At 45.1% G+C, this 24,595-nt stretch overlaps 1 protein-coding gene across 2 annotated transcripts in view; it reads left to right on the top strand.

Annotated features, from left to right (window-relative positions):
• Window positions 1-20,992, top strand: part of LOC143341197 (ankyrin repeat and SAM domain-containing protein 1A) — a 65,506-nt gene extending 44,514 nt beyond the window's left edge. For both annotated transcript variants that reach the window (XM_076764336.1, XM_076765144.1), the window contains 7 exons: window positions 5,245-5,562; window positions 5,839-5,966; window positions 6,040-6,417; window positions 8,946-9,257; window positions 10,112-10,270; window positions 10,571-10,708; window positions 11,108-20,992. In XM_076764336.1, the coding sequence (XP_076620451.1) occupies window positions 5,245-5,562; window positions 5,839-5,966; window positions 6,040-6,417; window positions 8,946-9,257; window positions 10,112-10,270; window positions 10,571-10,708; window positions 11,108-11,725 (2,051 nt within the window). In that variant the 3' untranslated portion in view covers window positions 11,726-20,992. The remainder of the gene's footprint in view (window positions 1-5,244; window positions 5,563-5,838; window positions 5,967-6,039; window positions 6,418-8,945; window positions 9,258-10,111; window positions 10,271-10,570; window positions 10,709-11,107) is intronic.
• Window positions 20,993-24,595: the final 3,603 nt, after the last annotated feature.

The raw sequence follows: 24,595 nt of genomic DNA, 5'->3' as shown, positions 1-24,595 counted from the left end.
TCTAAAAATGTGAACGTATAGGTTGTTTCGAAAGACGGTGATCAAAATCGCGCAATATTTCCTGGAATACTTTAATAATACGCTCACACGCTTATAGAACAGAGCACTGCATCAGCCAACTCGCTATTTAAGGATCAGTGCATTGTAAAATGCACAAGAAGACTCGTCTTTGTTTCTAGATAATCCAATGTTAATTGGTAACAAGAATGATCTAACAAATCGATTCCATCGCTCGTGCCCATTCGATGTCACGATGAATCGCCATCTCGGTAAACGCTGTTTCAATTATCAAACGTTTAGATAGCGACTGATAATTTTCGTACATACTACATTGTACATCGATTACGATGTTAAGTACCTCTTACAAAGTTTATTATATTTTAATTTGTGCAGTATATAAATACATTTCACTGACGAGGAAAATGTAGTGGTCTAATTGAAGCAGCTAAATCATGGTATACGTAGCAGGTAACTGTTATCCATGCTCGATCTTTGCACACATAATCTCGAGGAAGAGACGCTCCTCGGAGGCGCGAGTCTCGCATGCTCGGATCATTCTTATCTTCGCCTACTTAGTTATTAGCAAATTATCCACTTCCGTAATGGAGTCATTACATCACCCATAAATTGGCGCATCTACTACGAGCAGCGATTGGACGACGACGGTTCTCGTGATTCGTCCAAGAATGCGTAGCACCTACGATCAATTGGATTTAATTGGCGTACCGCGACGAATTCAGACACCGTAGCGCGATCGTCTTCGATACACGATTCATTTACCTCGTTTCTTAGTATTACGCCGTTGGAGGGACGAGGGCAATTTCCGTGGCACGAAAGAGCATTTGTTGCCTAACGAGATAAATGAGCTGCTGGTAGATACTTACGAGCCACGATTGAATGACAAATGCCGACGTAATTTATGTACCAGAGAGCGCTTACGTTAGAAAGGGATCTGATCTTGACTCGACGCGTGTAACATACGTACGTTGGGGCTGTCGAAGTATTCGAAACGTCAAAGGAAAGCATCAAACGACAATTTAGATGTCTGTATTTTATTGGAAGATTTATAATAGTAAAGGATTGAGGAAGAATCGTACTGCACTCGTGCCATTCGCTCGCTTCATTTTCTGTACAAATTGCAGCAATTGTTAGCAACTCCGAGCATCCTACGAATATAACAAGTCGTGCACTGCATTCTTACTCGCTCGTACATAACGGTCTATCAATGAGTTCCCAGAATTCGTACTCCTCAATTTGAGGCGGGCTCATAAAACGTGAAATTGACACAGTTTTAAGACAGCGTTAAATTAGCGTGAGATTCGAAGTATCGTGCAAGTCGAACGAAGCGTTAGTAAAGCATACTTCACATTGAAATTAGCTGGATCCGGGCTTTTCAGTGGAGAATTAAATTTGACATTAATGTCAATCGATAAAATAAATATTCTCACTCAAGATTTAGATTCCATTAATTCTTCTTGATACAATCTTGCTTCAGGATAAATGCAGACAATTATAAGTTTCTATTCGGGTGATTCCCAAGGCAACGCTATGATGCTCGTTCGTGGGATTTCATTAAGATTCTAAGCTGCATAAAATAATGCTAATGAATTTCGGTGCTCGCCTCGTAAACCTTCATATTTATTCAGAAACTATTCCACGTTAGCAAACACGTAAAAATAGACGTTTCATAATCTCCAAGCACCGTTTATTAAAATCGTGCGATAGGACAAATTCCAAAGATTATCAATTCGAATTCGAGTCGTTCTCGACAATATCCCTTTCTGTGCAAATAAAAAATATTTGAACGATCTTTTATGACGTTCGTAACGTCGCCCGTCGTTAGTCGAACGTGGTGATACAGACGACCAGATTCGACAATCGTAACGACCCGTCGTTTACGACTAGCTTAATGGCCGAGCATTTTTAATATCCAACGAAATCCGACCTTCTCCCACCGGTGAACCGTGTCCCGTGAAATCCACGGTGCACGCACTTATTTACGCAAGGATTACTTTAATGTTTACGATCGCCGTGGACCGCGGCATCGCCGCAAATTTTCCAGCTTTAATGGACCGCGGAGTCGGGAATCGAGGAATACAGGGTTAAGACGAGCGGAAGTTACGCCTGTTGTCAACCAAGTCGATGCAACGATCGTATTTTATATTTCGAGCCCCAGCATTTGGCACACGAACGTTTCAACGTGGTTTCATTCTCGTCGCACCATTTTATTAAGCCTTTGGACGCTTCATTTCGATTTCGACAGATCATTTTTCTATTATCGATACATTCGACTTGTCTCTTTTCGTTACAAAGAATCGTTTTTTCCATATCAAATTGCTGAAATCCTACAAACAAAGGTTCGACCGTTCGCTAAATCCTCCCAGTTTCCGCGAACGAACAATTTATTTAATAATAAATTCAAACGAAGAAGCAACGAGACCGAGGACGGAATATTCGATAGAGTCGAAGCAGCTCGATCGTAAGCGGCAGTCCCAATTTCGCGTCCCGAAAAACCGATTTCCCTCGAACGGTTCGAGTGCATCGCGTCGCAGGAAAATAATAGAAAAGAAGCGCGGCGCAACAAAAACGGAACGAACGAGGGAGGGAGGTGGGTGGAAAGGGGGGAAAATAGAGAGGAAAGAAAAGAACACATTCGGCAGAGTCGCGCGCTAGTTTCTCACGGTCGGAGCGCGCAAACCGGCGATGAAATAAAGGAGAAAGAAAAAGCGCATAATGTCGCAGCTCTTCCCAATTACTGCGATTAAACGGATTCCCTCGTGAGGGAAACTATTACGTCGTGAAAGCCAGCGGTCGCTCGTGCGACGACGGGAAAGAATGGCGGAGACGAGGATGGAAACGCGTAGACGGAGGGATGGCAGGGAAAAAGAAGGAAAAAAAAAAGTAAAGAGAGACCCTCTGGAGAAGCTGAGAGCGCTAGGTAGGCGGCAGCCGGAAGGAAAGGGAAAGATAGAAGGTGGAAGGCGGGAGAAAGGGACGACGATGAGGATTTATGTAATTTGTGTATATGACTTGAATAACTGCCTACATAATATAACGCTGCTGGCTGGAGTGCGCGCGAGCAGGCGACGCCCTTCATCATGGAGCTTTAATTAAAATTACGTACGTTTGCTGCTTGTAACGTGCGCGCGAGTCTCCCCCAACCCCCTTTTCTTTCTCTCTCTCTTATCCCGGACTACCTTGCTCTCGTGCCTCCTCCAACCGGGTCTCTTCCCCTCTTTCTCTTTCTCTGTTTAATATTTTTATGAGCTTTTCACGACGCGCGGATGTACGTACACGGTCCGTACACGCTCGCGACCACCCTCTCGAGTGCACCTGTGCAGAGAGGATACACACAGCGTCTTTGAAAGGCGTTCATAGCCGCTGCTTAAAGTGGTACTTTTTTCTTCTCGCTCCCTGCCTCCTCCGTTCTTCCCTTCGTTTTCTTTTCTTCCGTCTGTGGCGAGCCACCGCTCTTTTCCTCCCTCCCACCCCCGCCTTCTCTGTGTCTCCGTCCCATGGGAAGGGCCGTTCGCGCACGTATTCGCGATTCTCATTTGTGAAATTCGTATGAAAGAATTTCCATGGCGAACACGGACGCCGGTATTTCCAAGGCGTCGATTGTAAAGGCGGTGAAAACGACGGATTGTCTTTAGTGTCGGCGTTACTGCCGCCTGCCAAGGGCCCTCCCTTGCCAGGGGGCGGCGGGAATCGTCGAGCAAAGCTCCAGACGATGAAAAGAGCCAAGAATGAGAGAACGCCACGAATGGCCGGGGATTATTTGCACCTGTCGGAGCGCGACGAGCCGCGCGATTAAGTGCTCGATGTTATCGCGGATAAATTATTTCTCCGCGCGTGGGTTACCCATGTTCTAAATCAGACGTGTCACAGCTTCCGTGCCCTGGCCCACGCTTAGGAAAATTATCATCCACCGATATGGTGCTTCCAGCAAAGTTTAATAAACTTTTGTGTATCAAAAGTAAGGCTAAACATTTTATGTAATTTAAGTTTCACGCGTTGCAACCCAGTAACAATTTTGAGGGCACCGTTACGCATCGATCAAAGTGCCCAACGACTTGCTGGCGAGCATAATGCCTTCCCGAAATTCGCGATCCAGCGAGCGCGTTCTCCAGCCCGACCGGCCGGCAATTCCGGACGGTTTTAAACGCAAACACGTCGGGCTGGTATCCGAAATCAGCCAGCGGATATCCATAATGGATATGCGCCACGTACGAACGAATCCACGGATACGTTGAATATTCATTACAGATTCGTCATTGTTTGATGCCTCCACGAGATTAGTTCCCGGAAGATAATCAAGACCGACTCTCGACACCGATGTCGTTAAGCAATTACGTCGGCTCTTAAGCGCTAAACCCGCCCACTCTACACGATCGACGGAAATATTATACGACATTGTACGTCGGCTCGGTGGTCGAGGTTTACAAATAAAAAAAAAAAAAAAAAAACTGAAAGAAAAACAAAATAGTATATCGACGCGTTGGATATTCGAAACGCGACCGGTCGTGCGTTCCGCGTCGCGGTGGCGTACGATTGCTCGCAAATAAATACAGGATTCGAGTAAATAACGAACGCGGATAAAACGTTTGAGGGTCAAAGTACCATGAAAAAAAATCATTTGCGCGTACACTTGTTGCGGACATTACACATGTGCCGTGATCGAGGAGAGGGAACAAATACAACGCGGTTTCGCGAACGATGGAGGGCGCGTGCACGGTCGTTTCACCACGGAACAAACAAATTCGGATGAGCCAAGATTATTGCGAAATCGTTGTTTCCTGGCGATAACGATACGCTTTAACGGAGCCAAAGGGAATTTATCGGGGCGAAATTTATGGGAGAACGCAGGAATAATAAAATTCTAACGATAAACTTCTTGATCGTTTAACCCGCCAGCGTTAGGACGTTTGGAAACCATCCCTTACTCTCGTTAACATTTAAAGCCTCTGGTAACCCTGACACTGGTTGTTATCGCTACGATTCTAAAGATTTTGCTCGTGCTTATCTTTCACAAACAGATCGAAAGATAGTATTGTTTATACAGTCGTTTTTCACGTTCTTTGCAAATATTTGTAGCTCCGTTTACCTTGCTAACAAGACTCAACGAGTTTCAAGATACAAAACATTTTGAAACCTCCTTGGCTCGACCCCTTTGCATTTCGATGAAAGAATAGTTTTCCCCTGTCACTGACGTCGCGTGTAATCGACATGTTGTAATTTCGACAGGTTTGTTGAAAGGATCCGTGACAGCTGAACGGCCGCGTACGCTGCGTCGGTTGCGGAACGTTTACGGACCATCCGCATGCGGAATGGGAACCGGCGGCGAGGGTGGAGGCGGAGAACGTATCGAGGACGGAGAGGTCCCGTTCCGATTGTCCGATCGCGACCGCGAAAGGGACGAGAAGTCCCTTAGCATAATGAGCCCCTTCGACGAACAGGAGGAATGGGCGAAGATCTCCGAGATCATGGCGTCCTTCGGGACCGGCCTCGTCAGGGAGTCCGTCTTCGTCAACGAGCTCGAGAAGGAGTTCCAGACAAGACTAGGTAGCTTGAAATTTTCGTTTCGCTGACCTCGAACGCCTTCCATTAATCGTTAATGAAAAGTAACAGGTCGGTCTTTTCGCGAACAAAGAGACGAAAAATTCTAATTAAGGTTGGCTCGTTCTGGGCAATTTGCGAGAATAAATTTTCATTCAGAATCGAAGATATTTGAGTAAGTTTAAGATTCGAAGCTTCGACTCGCAGAAATAGCGTCCAATTCGAGGCACAGAAGGTGTCTGTCGTGAATTAAACTTGCGATACTGTCTGATTTGTACGCAGGCCTGAGTTCGGACACCAGCAGCAGCCCCATTGTCTCCACTTCCGTCGGTCAGTGGCTGTCAACGTTGGGTCTGGCGGATTACGAGACCCTCTTCGTCAATTCTGGCTTCGACGATCTCGACTTCATTGTGAGTATTTCGTCCCTTCGTCCGCGGATTTCCGCGTCGTTTGATATCTCGGACGAACGACCGTTGTCCGCAGAACGGAGTGCTGGACGAGGCGGATCTGAAGGACATGGGGATCAGCAGCGACCAGGAACGCGCGGTGATCATGGACGCCGTTGGTCTGCTGAACAAACGCGTGGAGAAACGATCCAACAGCAGCGGACAATCGGTGGACGAATGGTTGAAGAGCATTCACCTGGAGAATTACGCGGAGACGTTCAGAAAGCACTTGTACACTGACATGGATCGCGTGAGGAGCGTGTGGGAGGTCGAACTCGCCGCTGTGTTGGAAATCCAGAAGCCAGCGCACAGAAAGAGGATCCTCGCGTCGGTCAGTAGCTCGAACGTTCGTGCGCAGAATCGCAATTGCACCGGGCCCAACCTGGAGGACCTCAACAAGGACCTCAACACCTTGGTGAGTGAAATATTTCGTATCCGGTGAATACAGATGTATCAGATGTGAATTTTTTTTTCCTAAATGGTTAGGATGTCGGGGGTATGTCTATTCACCAAAAATTGTTGTAATTGAGCCCCGCAAACCGAAAATAATTTTTCTAGAATGATTTGACATTTTTTAATTCAATTTTTTAATAACTCAATTAAGAAATTGATATTCTTGGTTTTTGTCTTATTTTGGCCTCCAGAATCTCCCATTAAAATTTTTCCCAAGGGTGGCCGAACACCCTGTATATTAAAGTCAACACATTTTTACATTTACGAGGTATTTGTAAGACAAATATATTCTTTTTCGTGGCCACTCCTAAAATTGACTAATATACGTTTGAAAAATTACATTAAATCTTACGTCAAGGGGTTGAAATACTCGAAACCCATTGATCGGCCATCGGATTTCTCGCGAACATAGAATAATTTAAAAAAAAATGGTATCTCGAGGGTTGGAAAGTATCAGACGCGCCAAGAGCAAAAGGAGGCGTGTTGCAACAGTGAAACCACATCGAGTGTAAAGGGCTAACGACGTACGTCACGATCTACGTGTAACGCGACACTCCTCTGCCGTCGATTCTCTCACCTGCAAGCGCGGGAGAGGCGCGTCACATCGCGAAGATCGCGTTTGAAGTAGGCAACGAAAACATAGAGAGCGACGGAATGGGGGTGTATGGGGGGTGTTACGGTAGCGGATGCAGCAATCCAGTTAAGAATTACCGTGAACGGTTCACCGGGGTGTCTGACAAGGGCCGAGCACTTGGGCAAAAGAGGGCGGAACGAGCTCGAGGGTGGCTGCGACACGGCAAGCTCGATCGCTTTCGACGGCTTTCAGCCGATCGCGTCATAATGTAAATATCGTGGCTAATTGGAGAGCCGTTATTGTAACGCGTGCATCAGCTTACCTGTTCGACGCGCGTACGGCGCAGCGGAGCCTGCACGTCGGTGCGACACTCGAGGAAGCTTTCAGCCCGATCGCTCGAGCGGACGCTAATGGTTTTTGTTCGGGCGCCTCGAGCGCGATACGTGCATCCGTTAACGAGCTACTCCGTTACCTCGTCCCGCTCGTCTTTTCGGCGCTGCTCCCTTAATTAGCTAATTAAATTCGATTAATGGCCGACCCCGGTCGACGCGCACACGTCCAAATCGCTCTTTTTGTTCCTCCGTTTCTCTGGTCCTTACGTCCATTCTTTCCCAGTAATCGAATTTCACGATTCGCGGTCCGATTGTCGCGCTACCTCCCACCCCCCTCCTCCCTCCCCCCGGTGGAGCCTTTCCGTCTGCTGATGAAGGCGGAAACATATTACTATCGCGTCGCCCTCGGACGTTTGTGGCCGAATCGTTCCCTTTTCGTTTCTTTACGGAAGCAAAAGTTTAGTATTTAGTTCCAGTGGTTATTTTAAATATCTCGGAATCTAAACAAGTTCGAAACGAGAAGTTACGAATACGATTACGGACTCGTATAATTGTAGAAGTCCGAGTGTTCGATAAGCAGAATAGGAAGACAAGCAATAATTTACAAATGAGACGTTATGTGATTACGTGGAGTGACGTAACACTAGTGCCATTGACGTTACACAATATGAAAAGACGTAATTATAGAGATTCGAGTGTTCGAAGCACGTAATGTAACAGCGATATTATAACTGTTTTTAGCCCTCAATTACGTCCGAACGCGTAAAATAATCTTCGCATTTCGGTAGGTTCGTCGCTGCCTCTTTCTTTCTCTCGTTCGAAACCGTTGTCTCCTTTTTTTTTTTGTACCGCCATCCCTTTGTTTTTTACGCGACTCGTTCCCCGGGGGACCCGTGGCACGACACAAATTATACAGGGAAGCCAGATGTAACAAACGATTCGCGGCGTGTAATCCGAATTCGAGCGATACGCTCGCGTGGTTTGAATCCGGTTTGATCGTAATTCCCGTACCGCCGCGAAACGGCCACGCGTTTCAGCCGGAGAGATTGCAAAAAGTTTCCTTTTTTCGGGGGTTCGGTGCAGCGCCGGGACGGGGTGGCAATTCGAAACGCCGACGCTTTTACGTGTGTAATTGTACGTTGTGTAACGCGAGCCGGATTTTCGAGCGTGGCTTTGCAACGCTTCGCGAAAATTTTGCGCATCCGGGGGCTTTCTCCTTTTTTCGTTTCTGTTTTGTTCACCGACGCATCGAGGGGATTCGTCGGCGAGGCTGGTACAACGTAACGTCATCTGGTTCAACGAAATGGTGAAATAAAAAAAAAAAAAGTTTCTTTCCGCCGGTCGCTCGTTCGCGAGTCCGTCGAAAGGTTTTTATATTTGATAAAAATCGACGTGCACCCTTTTCTGTTCTTTTCTATTTGTGCAACGACGATTCGTGTCGCTTGTTTATCGAAATTACCGATAATTTGACGGATAAACGGTTTCGTTATAAATTCATTCGTTTCTCTATCGCTTAATGGAGCTTCGATTTGTAACTTCCGCGACGAACGTTTCTCAAGAACCTTTATCCTCCCGTTTCCACAGAAGACGAACATACAGCAGCTGAAGGAGGAGATACGAGAAAAACTGCCGGAAACAACGACGGAGGGTAATGCCCCGACGCCGATAACCGGAACGAATTCGACTACCACGGGTACATTAAGGCACCGCAAAAACAGACCAGCCCCGCAGCCACCCCAGCGACCCAGTTCGCATAATGGGGCGATCTCAGCTCCGGAACAGCTCGAGATCAGGGCACCGTCGGAGTTGCTGTTCGGCGTGCCGTCCACCCTAAAGACGCAATGGAGGCACCAGCCAAAAGCTCTAGTCACCGGCTGCGTCACGTACGTCGCCAACGTAAGTCTAATTGCTTCCTGTGTTCCTTCTTCTATTTCTTGGCTCCTTCTCGAGCCAAATAATCTCGATGCTTCGACCGCCGTCGACAGACATATTCTTGTCGGTGTCTATGATACCGGGAGATCTCTTATTTCGAGATCGATTGCGCACGAGATACGCAATACCAATAGGGACTTCGTAGAAAAATACCAAACGAAGATTGCGCGATCAAACGCGACTCATTTTGGTTTTGATACGTGTTAGGGATAGAAAAAAGTAACACTCTGCAATGCTTTTCCACTTGCACGAAGCCTATGATACAGTTCTCGTATTTACATTTTGTTTGTTTTCAAAATAGTGAACAACCAAATAAATAATGCACGCATAAAATTAAATGCTGGTGGAGTAGACCGTGTTCTTGAAAGCTTCGAACAGCAGACGGTTACACGAGATAAAAGGGAAACTGTAATCGCACCCATGGAAACTAGAGTGTCTCATGCACATGTGGCAATTGTACTCCGTAATTCTGCTCCCGGTCTAACGTATTACACGATTCTTGAATAACGAGTGCGTCGTGATGTCAGCCAGATAGTCGTGACAGTGCCTCAAGGTGAAGGCTATTATCATAATTGTCGCGTGGGTGTAACTAATAACACAATTCATTCAGGACATTACTTCTCGTAAAGCGAGCCTTAACACACCGAGGGAACGACGCTTTCTTTCTTCGTGGAATTACGCCGTGGAGTTTAATAATTACGTACTTCCTTGAAACACACGAAGCTATTATATACAAATTTACGATCTATACAACACCTTTTCGATCCTCGGACGGCGAACCGTGGCTCAAGATTTTTTTCTGTTTTAAAATCACGCAGTATCTGGGCTCCACCGTTGTGAAGGAATTACGTGGCACCGAATCGACCAAGAAGTCCATACAGAAGCTAAAGAAAACCTGTCGCGAGCCTAGGGTCACGCCTGATATCACATTGGCGATTTCTTATCACGGCGTTCGTTTCCTGAACACAGTGACCAATGTAAGATGCTTCAACATTCAGCATTGTTAATCCTTTGCAACACTGTTGCACTCGTACGTTTGTCACTCGATGAAAAAAGTATCGTATGTTCGGTATAATGGGTACCGAAAGACTAAAGTTTCTGCTTTTGTATTCATTTTGGGAAACGCGCTGCAGTAAAGTATCAATAAGGTAATTTCGTTTCCTTGTAAAGCATCGAATTATCGCGTACGAGTGTCACGCTGCGAAGGATTAACATGGGAACTTAATATGCTTATCGTGTCTACATACATTTGCATTGGGAATCATGCAAATCGATAGGATCCGATTTGCGAACACGAAATTCGCAACATTCACTGCGCCTGTCAGGACGCTGACGATCTTACCCATTTTGCGTACATCACCAAGGACCACGCCAGTCGTACGCATTTCTGTCACGTCTTTTGCGTGCCAACGATGGTGAGTCAATTTTCCACTTGTCACAAAAATCTTTCTAGCAAAAAGATTAAATGCCCATAAATAATATTGCTCGTTTCCCCTACCGTTGAATATTAGACTTTCCAATCATTTTCAAGATAGTATCGAGGGGTTGCAATTTCATCCCCTAGTTGTTGGGTAATCTAAAAGCCTTCAAAATCTCTCGTCAATGGAATCGACGATATATCAACCCAAAATTATTTGATCGATTCATCTTCTAAGGAACGTAACTTATACGTGACTCGTCACAGCAAGCGTTACAGGTTGATTTTTCTACTTCAATTGACAAACAAAAAATAAATTCCCTCTATTTTCAACCGAATCCGTCGCGAGCTCCGCCTCCCCAGATAAGTGTACGAGGCGAGGGGTCGATTGTTCCAGGACCAAGCCACCGAGGTGATCCTGACTCTGGGCCAGGCGTTCGAAGTTGCCTACCAAATGGCGTTGAGGGACAAGTTGGGAGGTCACACGGTTCGGTCTCAGTCCGCCAATCAATTGACCGCGTTCACCACGAAATCGTCGGCGACCGCCAAGATGTCCGTGTCGCCCGATTCGACGCCCGACGGCAACCGCGACCACGATCATCCCCCGGTGCCGGTTCCGAATTTGAATTCGACGACGTGCGCGAACGTGAAACCGAAGTCGCGCGGCAAATCGTCCGCCCCCGCTCCGATCGTCCAGTCCGCGGGCCTGAATCTTCCGTTGGACACGAATTCGAACTCGAGTTCCAGCTCGAGCAACACGGCGAACTGCACCTCGAGCTCGAACCCGGTCACCAGCCCTAGCGTCAACTCCGTCAGCAGCTCGAACTCCAACACCAGCACGAACACCACCGCGAAACCGTTGGTGACGCACGGTCGGTCCCATTCGGTGAACGACATCAAGCTGAACGGAAACCAGCTGAAGCTGGCGCCGGTACCCGTCGACGACATCGGCATAGGCGTCAAGGACTTGAAGCCAGGCTCCAGAGCACCGATCGCTCTGTCGGAGGAACTCTAGATCTTTTCGATTCCCACCTGGAATCCGTGGATGTCGTTTGGGAAATCTGGGGGATGTTTACCCCTCGCGTCTAACTCGCGAACGAAGCTTCTCTATCGGAAGGAAACTACGCTTCGTGGCGGGATCTCGACGATGGACATTGTTTGACGCGTTAATAGTCTCGCGAAGGCAAGATGGCGAGAACGACACGAGTCTTTATTGCCGCGGAAGAAAGAAGAGACGCGATCGTTGCGAACCATGCATCACCGATCGCGTGTCCGCGGTGTCTTTTTATCTCTCTAACTTTTGTAGTAGCGTTATACACGGCGGGCAGTTTGTACGATTAATTTTTACCGGGTCGAGTCACGGATGGGCCTCGCGACTGCTCAGGTAAGTGGACAACCGTCGAATTACTTTGCCAAAATCTACGCTTCCGGGGGATCACCCGGCGTCGAGGGCATTATCAGAGCCGACAAACGCTCGTCCGGATGGCAAACGAACGCTCACCTTTTACACATTTTACGCGCGCGTCCGCGCAGCGGGAGGCTAAGATGTCTGGGAACAACGAACTTTGATATTTAAATACACTTGCGAACGGTGCTTCGTTTATCCTGGTCGCTCGACTTGCTTTTCGTCTCCTTCTTCTCTCTCGATCTTGAGTGAAACGAAACGCGGTAGTATGAGAAACATTTTTCCATTAAATTAGAAAACAATGACGCGTAGTACTCTGTATTGCCAAATATTGAAATTAATTCACGATACGCTTTCACTGTCCGCGCTTGTGAGCGTGAATATCACTCGATCACGCTGAAAATAGATAAGATTATCGTAGCAATAAACATTCTATTCTTTTTCTCGACAGTACTCGTTATTATTCCTGTGATATACCTGTGCTTTTCAATTTTGGAAAAGCTTTGAATTTTTAATTGTACGAGCAATATTTGTCAAAATATTTTGACGTAATTATCTTGACCTGCACGCGGGTCGGTGGACAGTGAACGCGATATGAATACCGAAGCAAACGATTCTCTCAAACTATCGTAATTTTATTTTATTCAAGGTCCCCTAAAGCTCATCCTATGCACACTGAGGTCTGTCTGACAGATATCAACGCGATCGAGACACACAAAGCACCCAGTATATCAAAACTCCGCTCCGCGCGACGCGCGATCATCACGAACAGTATTATTGACTAAAATAGAGCTCCTCGACACCGTAGATATTTTCTAGTGTTACGCACGATGTTTTGTCGGTACGTAAGAGTGACGAACGTTACATCGATGTTTCGCCTAAAATAATTACAAAAAAAAACGAGACAAGAAAAAAGGCAAGAAAGCAACAAAAAAAAAATAAAATAAAAAGAAACGCCCGTACGGCTCGCGACTAATCGATCACACAAAAGAAACACACATTCCCGCGAAACGGAACGACACGGGCGAGCTGACAAATTCCAAATACCAGAATGCTCAATTTTGCTCCCGAGTAAATAATTATTAACGACTGATGAGACTCTGAGGCTGAATTGTTTTCTCCGTGACGGTCCACGGTAGATTCGTTTCTTCCACGATCGATTCCACCCCCTCGTTCGAGTCGCCACCGTTTTTTCGACGTTTCATCACCCAAGACTGACAGCCCTTATCTCAATTTTCTATTCCACGTTTAAGCATTACGTATAGGAACATATATACACACAAGTCTATAGAAATGTTCACTGACCCACACAAATACACACACGTACACGTTGTACTGTTACAAAAGAAACGAACGGAGAAAGGAAGCTCCTTAGTTAGCGTATTTATTCGAGTGCTAATTCGACAAACCTCGCGATTAGGAAACGAAACTATACCACGAAGCGGTATCAAATATCTATCTAATATATATTTAAATACTCTATGGAGTCTGTTCGAGGACTCATTCTAACGTAAGAATTCACGAGTTGATATCGCGTAAGAACGAAATAAGATAGTCCACTTCGATGCAGATTTGACTCCAGGTGTCATAGTAGTGTCGAATAACGCGTAGCATCGTACGTAGCTCCGTTCTTTGAGGGAGCAGGCCTAATGAACGCGTAGATATTGAATCGTAGCGATACTCGAGCGTGTAATCGGACGTTCGATAACGTCGAGAGGGGACGAAGACGAAGGAACGAACCGCGCTGACGGCAAAAAGGTATTGGTGCCATTCGAGATGGTACCCTTTTACGCACGGCGTTGGTGCTCCGTAGCGAAACCAAAGATTGCGTGTATGTATATAAAGCGAAAAGACGGACGGATAGCTCCGGGAATGAGAAACACGAAGGCGTAGGCGGTGATAGAGAGATCAGAGGAAACGGGAGACGAGTGGAACACGAGTTACTGCCAAATAACACACCAACATTACCGCGTGGCTATACGTACACACTTTGTATTTATCACGTTTACAACAGTAGAGATAGTTATGTATACAGGATTAAGCGTTTAGGTGTACCAGAATGGCGGACGTGGTCCGCGGGCATCGTGATAACAGTCATTTCGCCGCGGAGTGTAATTAAATGTGTATTCTCTACGCACCGGTGTACTCGCGTAGCGCAGCTATCGTAGAACAGTAGTTTCAAGTAGGCAGCATGTTTTCCTCGATGTGTCAGTAAATACGAGCTAAGGAAATTACTCATTCGTCGACGAACGATGGCTCTTGTGGCACTGGACCCACGGTCGGTCCGTTGTTCGAACGAAGCATCGATACGTCGATCGGAGAATCGATCGGAACGGTCGACTGTATGTTAGTAGAACCGAAATGGCGCGGATAGTAGTCGAGATGGGAACGATCGTAGGTACCTTTCTTTTTAATACCTTTAGCGCCTCTGTGCTTCAGTACGTCCGTATTATTTAGTATTTCAGTACCTTTGGCGCTTAGACGTTTAGATCGATACTACGCGATCCGAGTGTAATTTCAAACGCCAATATTGGATGCATCGATAACACGTCTTGCCAATCCAACGTCCAATCTTTTTTGAATATATTGTTGCATTCGTCGTAGAGTTTCTAACAAAAGAAATCCTAAATTTCCTAAGCAAATATTCTGCAGGATGGTTTCAAAAGATCAGACGAGTCGCAGCTCTTGTCTCTCGTCCACGAAGGAAATTTTCGAGAGAAAATATTGCGTGGTTTACTTTATTTCGTGGAAGCCCCAATTGCAATTTTCTCCTTTTTATACCGATTCTCGTCGTTCTGCGTACGAAGGCCATTTTCTATTGAAACATAAATTCGATTACCTGAATACTTCCATACGCAGAATGTCGTGGACACGTTATTCCATTATCTAGAAAAACATAGTCGCAAGATAAATCTCGTCGAGCCACGGAATATTTTCCTCGATCGAGTTCCTGTGGCTTGTGCTTCCCGGAATCATCCTGCACGCGTAAAAGATTCGTCGACGAGTTTTTTTTATTTTTCATTGCTCGAGCCGACGACTCGCGACAACCATTTCGTCCATCAACGAACAATACAGTAGCAGGCGATGCAATCTCGAAAGTGCCAACAATGGAGCCCGTTTTATACTCGATACGCTCGTTCGATCCGATTTCAGGATCCGCGACGATTAGGTTTGCCGATGCATTATCCGAGAGAATACGAAAGAAACTATTTAACTGTAAATATATATCGAGCAGTTTGTAGCTTAATCTCGTTTCGCGTACTGTAAACTACCTTCCTCGCATCGACGCGTTTGATTTGTTCGCCGAGCAAAACGGGCAACGGACGAAGAAAAATAATTTATTTCCCTCCGATTCGCGTACGACGAATCGTCGCGATTTCACCGCAATACGAAAGAGGCATCTATGTAGCAGTAACGATAAGTATTTATATAAATAACTACCGAGTAAACGTTTAGCTGTACGCATATACTATAATACGTAGATCAAACTGAGTGGTATCGAAATGGGTTTTCGGGACTCAGACCTGCCAATCACGCAAAGAGACTCACTCACGGACCAAGCGAAGATAAAGAAACATAAAGAAAAAAAGAAAAAATAATAAAAAAAAAAAGAAATCTGAGACGATGGTAGTTCGTAAACTGGTAGTTAACGATGGAAGAAGAATGTTAGACGCAACCGTCGGTGCTCGAAGCCTTCGTCCCGACGTGCTTTCGTTTCTCGTGCGTAGCGATCACGGGTTATTACAATAACGATATTCGTGTCGATATATGGAATACAGGTTCGAGATATAAATGTAAATAGGTGTATGGTAAAACTAGAGTGTCCTGCTGCGATCACCGTGAATCAGTTCAGTGGCAACGATACCAAAGAAACGGTCGATGCAACTTCCTAATTGTACATTAGACGACTATGTGTGATTAAACTGACATTACTGATTACTCCTGTGGCTTTTATGTGTTGTTGATTTTTGTGAATCACCTACGACTCGAGATCCTTCGGGCTTTCTTTCGACTTCCGCTTCTTTTTTTGTCTGCACTTTACGTTGCCAGAGGTTTCAGGACCCCGAAGTGTCTGTTACTGGGGGAAATAAAGCAGCTTAGAAATCATTTATTTTCCTGGGATTCTTAGTCTGTCAGTGGATGAAACCTGGTCTAAGAATTCCAGAATTATTTTTAGAAAGAATGTGATATGTCCTCCGTAATAAATATTCAGTAAAGATTGGTATACGCATGCAAAGTATCGGTGCATTGATAGCTGTAACGTTAATGGCACGTCTGAACACTTTTCCAGGACACAGGTTCGCTAGAAACAAGCCGTCTAAATATCTTCTGTGGTATCGATGTAGCCTTAAAAAGTAGTATTTGTTACGCCATATTGGCCATAGTAAAGAAATAGCTTTTATTATATAATTGATTATATCGAAAAGTAACGTTTCTGTCATAGTAAAAATGTATAGATTCGTTAAGATCGTGTATATTTTGTAACTTCAGCTTAACAGAAGATGTTAAGGTGTCCCACTTTGTAGCCCTGCTTTCTCCTGCTCCTTTCGATTTAATTTTCTATCGTATTGTTTCGTAGATATTTGGCGTTGCACTCGACAAGCGGATATTTTAATTTCTTTTCCCTGGCATCACAGATCTCGTAAACTTTGAGCGTCGCGAAGCTCGTACAATTCTCAAGCGTGTTCAACAGAGTGAAATCGCGCTCGTCCTGATTACGCGTGCGTTTCGCCGGGAAATACGATGTCATTAACGCGACGCTTATCTCAAATCGCATCAATTTGCGAGGTGAATTCGCGTGATCATCCTCTCGTTTCAGTTTAGGCTCTTCGGTTGCAAGAAAAACGCAGATTTCGCTGGTCTCGTTAACATTTCCCGTCGCTAGATCCCGGAACTTAATTACGCAAATATCGTCGCGTTTCAGATTTATATTCGCGATATTATTTCATTAGTCGACTACACGGTTCGCTAACTATCAAGTGATCCACTCGAGCCAAAAACTAGATTGTGCTAGAAATATGATTTGACGTTAAATTTTATTTATATCGCGAGCACAATTGCAAACGTTCAGTTCCTCTCAATCGATATTCACGCACAAACTTTTACGAAGCTGCACAAGCATTTGCATAAACATTTGTACGCAAAGGCACACTTTTACGTTCGTCTTCCTCTACGCGTAAACCCTCAAAGTAGGAATAAGTTTTCCATAAAACGAGAAGTCAATTTTAGCCCACGTCCTGTGTAATTGTCTTTCATGAAATCGTAGATTCTTAGGTTGATACGTAGACTAACTTGCGAACTGATTCCGGTGGAAGCGTTTCTATCTCTTCTAAGATTCTTGTACAATCGATGAAACTGAGAATTCATGTTCAACGACTTGTAAATTTCTCTCTCTGCACACTATAATCTAGCCAACGTTTTCTTTACGCGATTAGGTAAGACGTTCAGTCGCTCGTAAGTTTCACACTCGCACGCTGAAGATTGCGAAGATATTGTGCAACCAATTACTTTTAAATGTCACCGCAATTATCTCTGATCGCTCGCGGAGTGAAAGCGTGAAGTTCGATTATCGCCGAATAATTTGTGTCTCGTAATCGATAATTCATCGCTTCCCCTTTCGCTCGTCGAGCCGTCGGGAACACTTTAGATTCACACTTTTAAACGCGAGACGACTTTTTCGCGATCGCGTAATCGTCTCCGCGCTCCTAATCTAATGTTCGTTAGCGGATTAAGAATCTTGCGACTTTAATTCTTCCCTCGTCCACTGTCGTAGAATCGTGCGTCGATGGTTCGTTTCCAAAAGATGCGTTTATAAAAATGCAAATTACAACGCTCGAAATAAAAGTGGAACGATCGAAAAGACACGTAAAATTTATTTTCGGCCAAAAGCTCAGTGAACGTTTTAATTATTTTACAAGAGTCGAGAATTCTTTCGATAAATGTAAACGCATCTTGAGGAGTCTGTAGGTATCGGGCCTCCACCGTTTCTACAGCGAAATGATTCGACCATATTATGAGATTTACGTCCATTTGTAAGACTCGATACCAGAGACGGGCAAAATTCTTATCTACGAAGAAGTTTTAAATAACCAAACAGATAAAAATTGAACTGCATTGAAATTTTAAATAAAATTTTGCCCATCTTTGCCCGACGCCTACACAGTCGCAGTGAGGAGATTCACGCGTGTACAGTAAGAGGAACGATATCAAAAAGCGAAGCTGTTCCACCTGTAACGTGCAGCAACACGATTACTGAGGTCAATTCTGTCTGCTATTTTCTGAGATACACATCGCGTCGTCGTTGTTCTCGGTAGAAGCTTTTAATGGAATTATACTCGTAGCCCCTCGTTCCAGCCCTCCCCAATCTTCCAGAGGATCTTCATCTTCTAGTCGCGTTCGAACGTCTTGCGATCCGAGATTTCGCGTTTCGCTCGAGCGTAAAGGTGAAACGAAACAACGCGTTCGAGGACAGAATGAGAGATTGTCTTTTCTGTGGCCGGATTTAGACGTGTACATAGCGGGATCGAAACCGTGTAAAATATAGCGGACGTGCATATACGCGACGATGTAATAGGGCGATCATCGGAGATGGAAAACGAAGGTTGTAGGACGATCGTTCGGATCGTCCCTTACACTTGGCTTCTTTTGCGTCGATGTTTCTCCTAGTCGTTGCGATTCTTCACTTAAATGTCTTTTTCGAGACTCGATTTTTCCTTTGCACGGCCACGTCGACGCGTTGATCGTCTACGAACGCCGAAAATTGGACAATTTTGTAGAAACAGTTTCCTTACAGAACATTTCCACGTTCTATTTGCGTTCACGGAATATATAATACGTATTATATATCGAATGTAGAATTCGTTAGGAATGTAGGACGTAATCTTATCGAGAGATAGGATAGTGTCCTGGAAAACGATATGGCGGTCAGCGCGTCGACGTCACAACATATGCACAAGATGTTCGTAAAATACGATTTTAGATATTATGGCAGCTGAGAGAGAACTCGAATCGCCGCGCAGTGCAATAATTCTAGAACTTTCTTTAAAATTCTTTTCTTCAGACTTAGTATGTGATCGCTATACGTCGGTCTTGTTCATGGGTGCATCCTCTTGCGCGGTTTTCTTCTTTTCTGGACGCCATGTTGGATCTCGGTTGGTTCCAAATGCTTAAAAATTAAGAATGCTTCGGGGATGTTTAAAGTGTCGCGAACTTGACTGATCGATAGAATTCGCTGAAGCACAAGAGCATTAAATTTCATAGTTTTCCATCGGATAGTTCTTTGTACTATTGCGTACGACTATAGAAAGACTGATATTTCGTATACGTCCGTACATAAAATCCGTCATTTTTGCATCTGAACACGAGCCATTTTAAATTAGCACAGGAGCTAAGAAAAATCTGTGGATAATCACTACGCGTAAGACAACGACATGAATGCACGATCATTTAGAAATATCGCTACTCAAAATGTATCTTGGCACTAATGAAAATTAACGCAAGCACAATTAACGATTCTAAATGTTTTATAATTCGCGTGATCGCACAGAGAACTATTTTCCCGAGCTTACAAACTAAAGAAATAATTTTTAACGAATTCTATGAACCAATTAATTTCGTGCAAGAACTTTTGCGACACCCTGCGCGACGCGTGATCAACTATGTACAAAGTCTTCGTGTGCTATGATAACGAAAAATGGGAGCAGCAACTTTGGACAGGACCGATATAGATATAAATGTTTCATAATAACGTAAGCCCCGCAATGTTTTAATCCCTAACTGGCAATGCGATATCCAAGCATCGTTCTACTTCCACTTTGCTTCCATTTCGAGTTACTTTTACGCGTAGCATCAAAATCGGATCGCGACTTTCGCGAGACGCGCATTACCAGTTAAGGCTCGCTGTTCTCTTTGTCATTTCGCAATAAATTTTAAGCACCTCTCCTCGCGACTTTGTAACCCGTGCTGTATTCTTTGGAAATTCTAATCGCGAATTCAAACCGAGTCTGTCTGTCCTTCGGTACTTCCAAATCTCGATCAAACGACGGTTCTGTGCAGAAATCGTCACGCGATTCTTAGTACACCGCGTGATTAAATTTAAATTTCATTCGAGCAAAATCTACGTAGAGTCGTTTTCAAATACTTGTCGTAAGGAGAGAGATCCTTCTACTCTCTACTCGTGTCCGATCGTTGTCGATTTTGAAAGAATGCAGCCGCGATTCCGATACGAATCGCATTATTTCGGAGACGTTATACTGTCAATCCTCCCCCATTCCTGCGTTACTGTGCTCCAAAATGACAAATCGGGGCAGCGCTTGATCGTCGTGCAATTCGAGAGGCGACTCGTAGTGATAATAAAAGAGAGACAAATGTATTCGCTGACGAACCGTGCGCCACGAGGTCGACCGTCGTCGGGAATTGTCTATTTCGAAAGGGTGGATCCCAACGAAAAAAAAAAGAAGATTTTTATTCGACAGATACGTTTACGTTTCCTTTGATCGTTCTCCAATCGCGAAGATGCTTGTATAGTGCGAATATCGAGGCGAATAAACGACGACGTCGTGGCACACGGCGACTGTGCAAAAGAACGTACAAATTGAAAACGTGAAGAAGGGTAGAGGCGAGTGATCAGTGTCTTTTGAAATCAAAAGGATATGTGTACGAAGCTATTGCCGAGAATGCCATATATAAACGCGCTATTTTGTACCGAGCAGCCTGATTAGACGCAAAACTTCCTACGTTCTTGGACACATTATATTTATTATTGTTCATGTTTATTAGAATGATATATATATGAGACAGAGATTATTCCCTGGATATCTATAACGCCTTGAAAGAATAAAACGGATACTTTACGGGAGGGCAGGGCGTTGTTATTAATCCCCGAATGATTATTTTATTTTTCAAATATCGTTTTCCATTCGATACGTAGACGGTCGTAGTTTACGAGGGACCTGACTTAGGGGACGGTTGCTACAATGAAATAATTTACTTTAGTTCCGTTTGAGTTTCTTGCGGTCCAGTAGCGAGAAAATTTCAGCAGCAGACGTCGGTTATTTCGCGCTGAAGTTATTGTAGACAGATCGCGGACAGATCCTAATGGAAAAACGAGTTTCTCGGAACTAGATTCGCGGAGAAGATCGGTCGAAACGTTCCCGGTATCAAATTAGCATTGTTAGTCGCCGAACCGATAGCAAACTACGTGCTTTGTACAATTTCTTCGGCGTTCTTCCAGTCGGCGGGACGGGCCCCGCAAGGTAAGCAGCCAGTTTGGCGAAGATGCTAATTAACCAAGTTTCAGTCTTAACAAAGTTTTTCGATTAGCCGGTAAATTGTTATACGATGCGGGCTCGTTGCCGCGACTGGCTCGTTATTATCTTCCCAAACAAACCTGAAATCGTACGGTGAAACGCGGCAAAATAATGGGCCGAGCTACGGAGCAAGTTTCGTCGTTAAAATTGCCAGCGGACTGTTACGCTCGCTGTGTCTTTGGCGATTCCAAACGAACCACGTGTCCCGCCCACGCCGCGGAATTCTATTCCGTTCGATCTGGTTTTATTTCACGGGGAACTTTTTGTTTCCCTTCGAAAGCGTTCCTTTCGAAACGAACCTCCTCGAATTTCCGTTTCATTACCCTTTAAAGCGCGCCGGTAATCTGTTTCCAAAGACGAGAGCGAACAGCGTTTAATTAAAAGTCGGGCTCGACGCAATTTCTCCGATTCCGATGCTACCTAATTCGCGGCGACGATACATTGCACAATAAGCGTTCGTTCCTTGCAACTCGTAATTTAGAAATTGAGACTTTGTAGAACGAGTGGTGATATTAACCCCTTCCCGTATTTTAACGAGTGTTGCTCATGATGAATATTTTGGCCCAAAATAATACGCCACAAGAATTAGTCACGATTCTTATAATCTCTGTTACCAAGTAATTTAGTATCAATCTGGTCTGTTTACCGTTCGGGCCCGGATTTCGTCGAGCTAAATACCACGGGAAAGAGTTAATAAACAATCGTTCCGCGAGATAGTAGGAAATAAAGAACAGTGGTTCGAAGAGGGGGCGCTTGGTCGACAAAAGGAGCGATATCTGGTCTTTATGTTCCCTTCCTGGGTGACCTCTTTCGGAATAGGTCTGGCTGCGGTACGGTCCGATCTCCTGTTCGCTACATCTCATACGTTTATCGTTCCGATCTGGCACGTCTCTTCGATTGTCGGGACCACCCTCTCTCCCTGTGAGAACGAACCCCTGGCTGCGACGCGGAACAAAAGAAATAAACGAGGGCGTGGTGTGTGCGTGACATTGTTATATATGTACGTACATACAGGTGCGTGTAAACAATGACGCGACGGCTTTCCCCGGACGAAAGGAGAAAAAGACGAGGGAATCCCGAAAATCCTGGTTCGCGAGGGTCAGGAGGGTGAGACCGCGTCGACGACGACGTGCCCGGCAACAGCAAAATCACCGACTTCCACGGAGAAAAGGACAGAACGTTCCCAACACCGTCGACAGACGTATTCCTTCGACAAATCGTGCCACCTTTTCCGTCCGTGTCGCTACCAGTCCACGCTCCCTTTCCCGCAAGACCGATCCAATTTGTTCTTGGAAACGTCATTGGGTCGACGGTCCATCAATCATGTCGGCGTTTTACATGCGCGGAAAGAATGGTTTTCCGCGTTCGTTCCTTCCATCGTTCCCTTCTTCTTTGACGGCTTCGTCAGGTGCTGCGAATTCGATTTCTCTTAAGCCTCGATACGCTTTGTGGATTACGAGTGCACTGACCCGGTTCTCTGACCCTGTCAGAGGCGTTCCGTGACTTGTATTCTGTCAACTATGTATCTTCAAATTACACGTTTCCAGATATTTGCGGTATTTATTCTATTATAAATAGAATGGAGGGGAGGGGGAACATTATCTTGTACTTTCGACAAAATTTAAATTACGTGAAAAATATTTGTCGCATCGTCAAGGAATAAATTCCACGGAGTGTAAGTGAGCGGCGAATTAATTAACGCACTGGCCGCGTTTCCTTCGATCGAGCGTAAGGGTCATTACGAATGGGTTGTATATCAATCTCCACGGGAGCGTGGCAAGGCGTAATATACGCGACCGGAGGTTAAAACGAATGGGGTCCTCGACGATGGCGCGAGCCCCGATACGTTATCTGGCCTGAGAGGGGCTGGGCGTTTCCGTGGACCCAGGTCAACGCGAGGGGGATATCCAGGAGGTCAGATAAATTTGGCCTGGATTACGTGCCCGTCACTTTCATATTCATTGAAATACTTCACCCGAACGACCAGCCGTATTTTTCTATCGGGGCCGAGAGGACTTCGCTTACGCTGTCTTCCTCCTCCTCGTTCGGTTCTCCTTCCTTTCGACGAATTCGACCGCGTGGATAAGGGGAATGCAAGCTAGGTGCGCGATTCTATGGAAAGATATCGTTTCGGGTGTATCGGGAACAGAGTGAACAAAGACGACTCGAAAAAGAAAGGGGGAGAAATAGAAGGGGTACAAGGAAGAAGCAAACGTTATAGACACAATTAGGAGATCGCGTTCCCTGAACGGTTGAATTAGCCACTTAACTCTTTGTTGTGGACTCTGTATTTATAGTTTATTTCAACTTCAACTACTTGTACTCGGCTGCGTTTAGACGAGGGATAGTGGAATTTTTACTGAATATTTAACTTACATAATAAGAAGACGAGAATAGTAAACCGAACAATAAATCAGAGATCAAAAGGAGACAGCACAGATAAGTGAGACGAGAAGCAGAACGAGAATAATAATTTGAATACACTCTGTTCCTCGATGTTTGATATCTTTATCCGTCGTACGGATCTTCTCGTGTCCACTGTCATTATTGTTACGTAACTCCTGTTTCGAGTGCATCGGTGTTCGAATCCTGCCGGTCGACGACCACCATTCGAGCTAGTCCCATTAAGTTGTCTTTATATGCCTACGGCATCCTGCAATGATACGTGCCCTGTTTTCCTACGGTGGGGCCAAAGTATCCCTACAGAAACCTCTGTTTATCTCGCTATTAAACCGCCGCAGGAGCCGCCACAGGATGGCTGCGACAATGTTTGCGCAGGACGATCCCCGATGCCGCTGGCTACGACCCTTAAACGCCCATTACATTTTTCGTTTGCAGGAAGTCAGGTTCGCCGAATCCAAGTAGCAGATAATTGAAAAAAATATATTTCGTTCGTACTTACGTAAAAAGAAATCAAACACGAGAAAAGTTTTTTCACAAGGTTACATACAGAGTAAGAATATTACTTATTTTATCAGTTCCATCAGTGTCTCTGCCAATAGTTAGTATAATTGCAAATATACCCTATCTGCGAGGCACTGCGAAACGCCTTTGAAGCAGATAGCCGATCATTGAGTCGTCAGCCGGTCATTATCTATACGGATTCACTGTCTTCAATAGCAGCCACAGAAACGTTTCATTGATAGGATTGCAATTTGGATGCTAATAATTA

Source organism: Colletes latitarsis, chromosome 1 (genome assembly GCF_051014445.1).
Source record: "Colletes latitarsis isolate SP2378_abdomen chromosome 1, iyColLati1, whole genome shotgun sequence".
Classification (NCBI taxonomy): Eukaryota; Metazoa; Arthropoda; class Insecta; order Hymenoptera; family Colletidae; genus Colletes; species Colletes latitarsis.
This window is presented reverse-complemented; position numbering and strand designations above follow the sequence as displayed.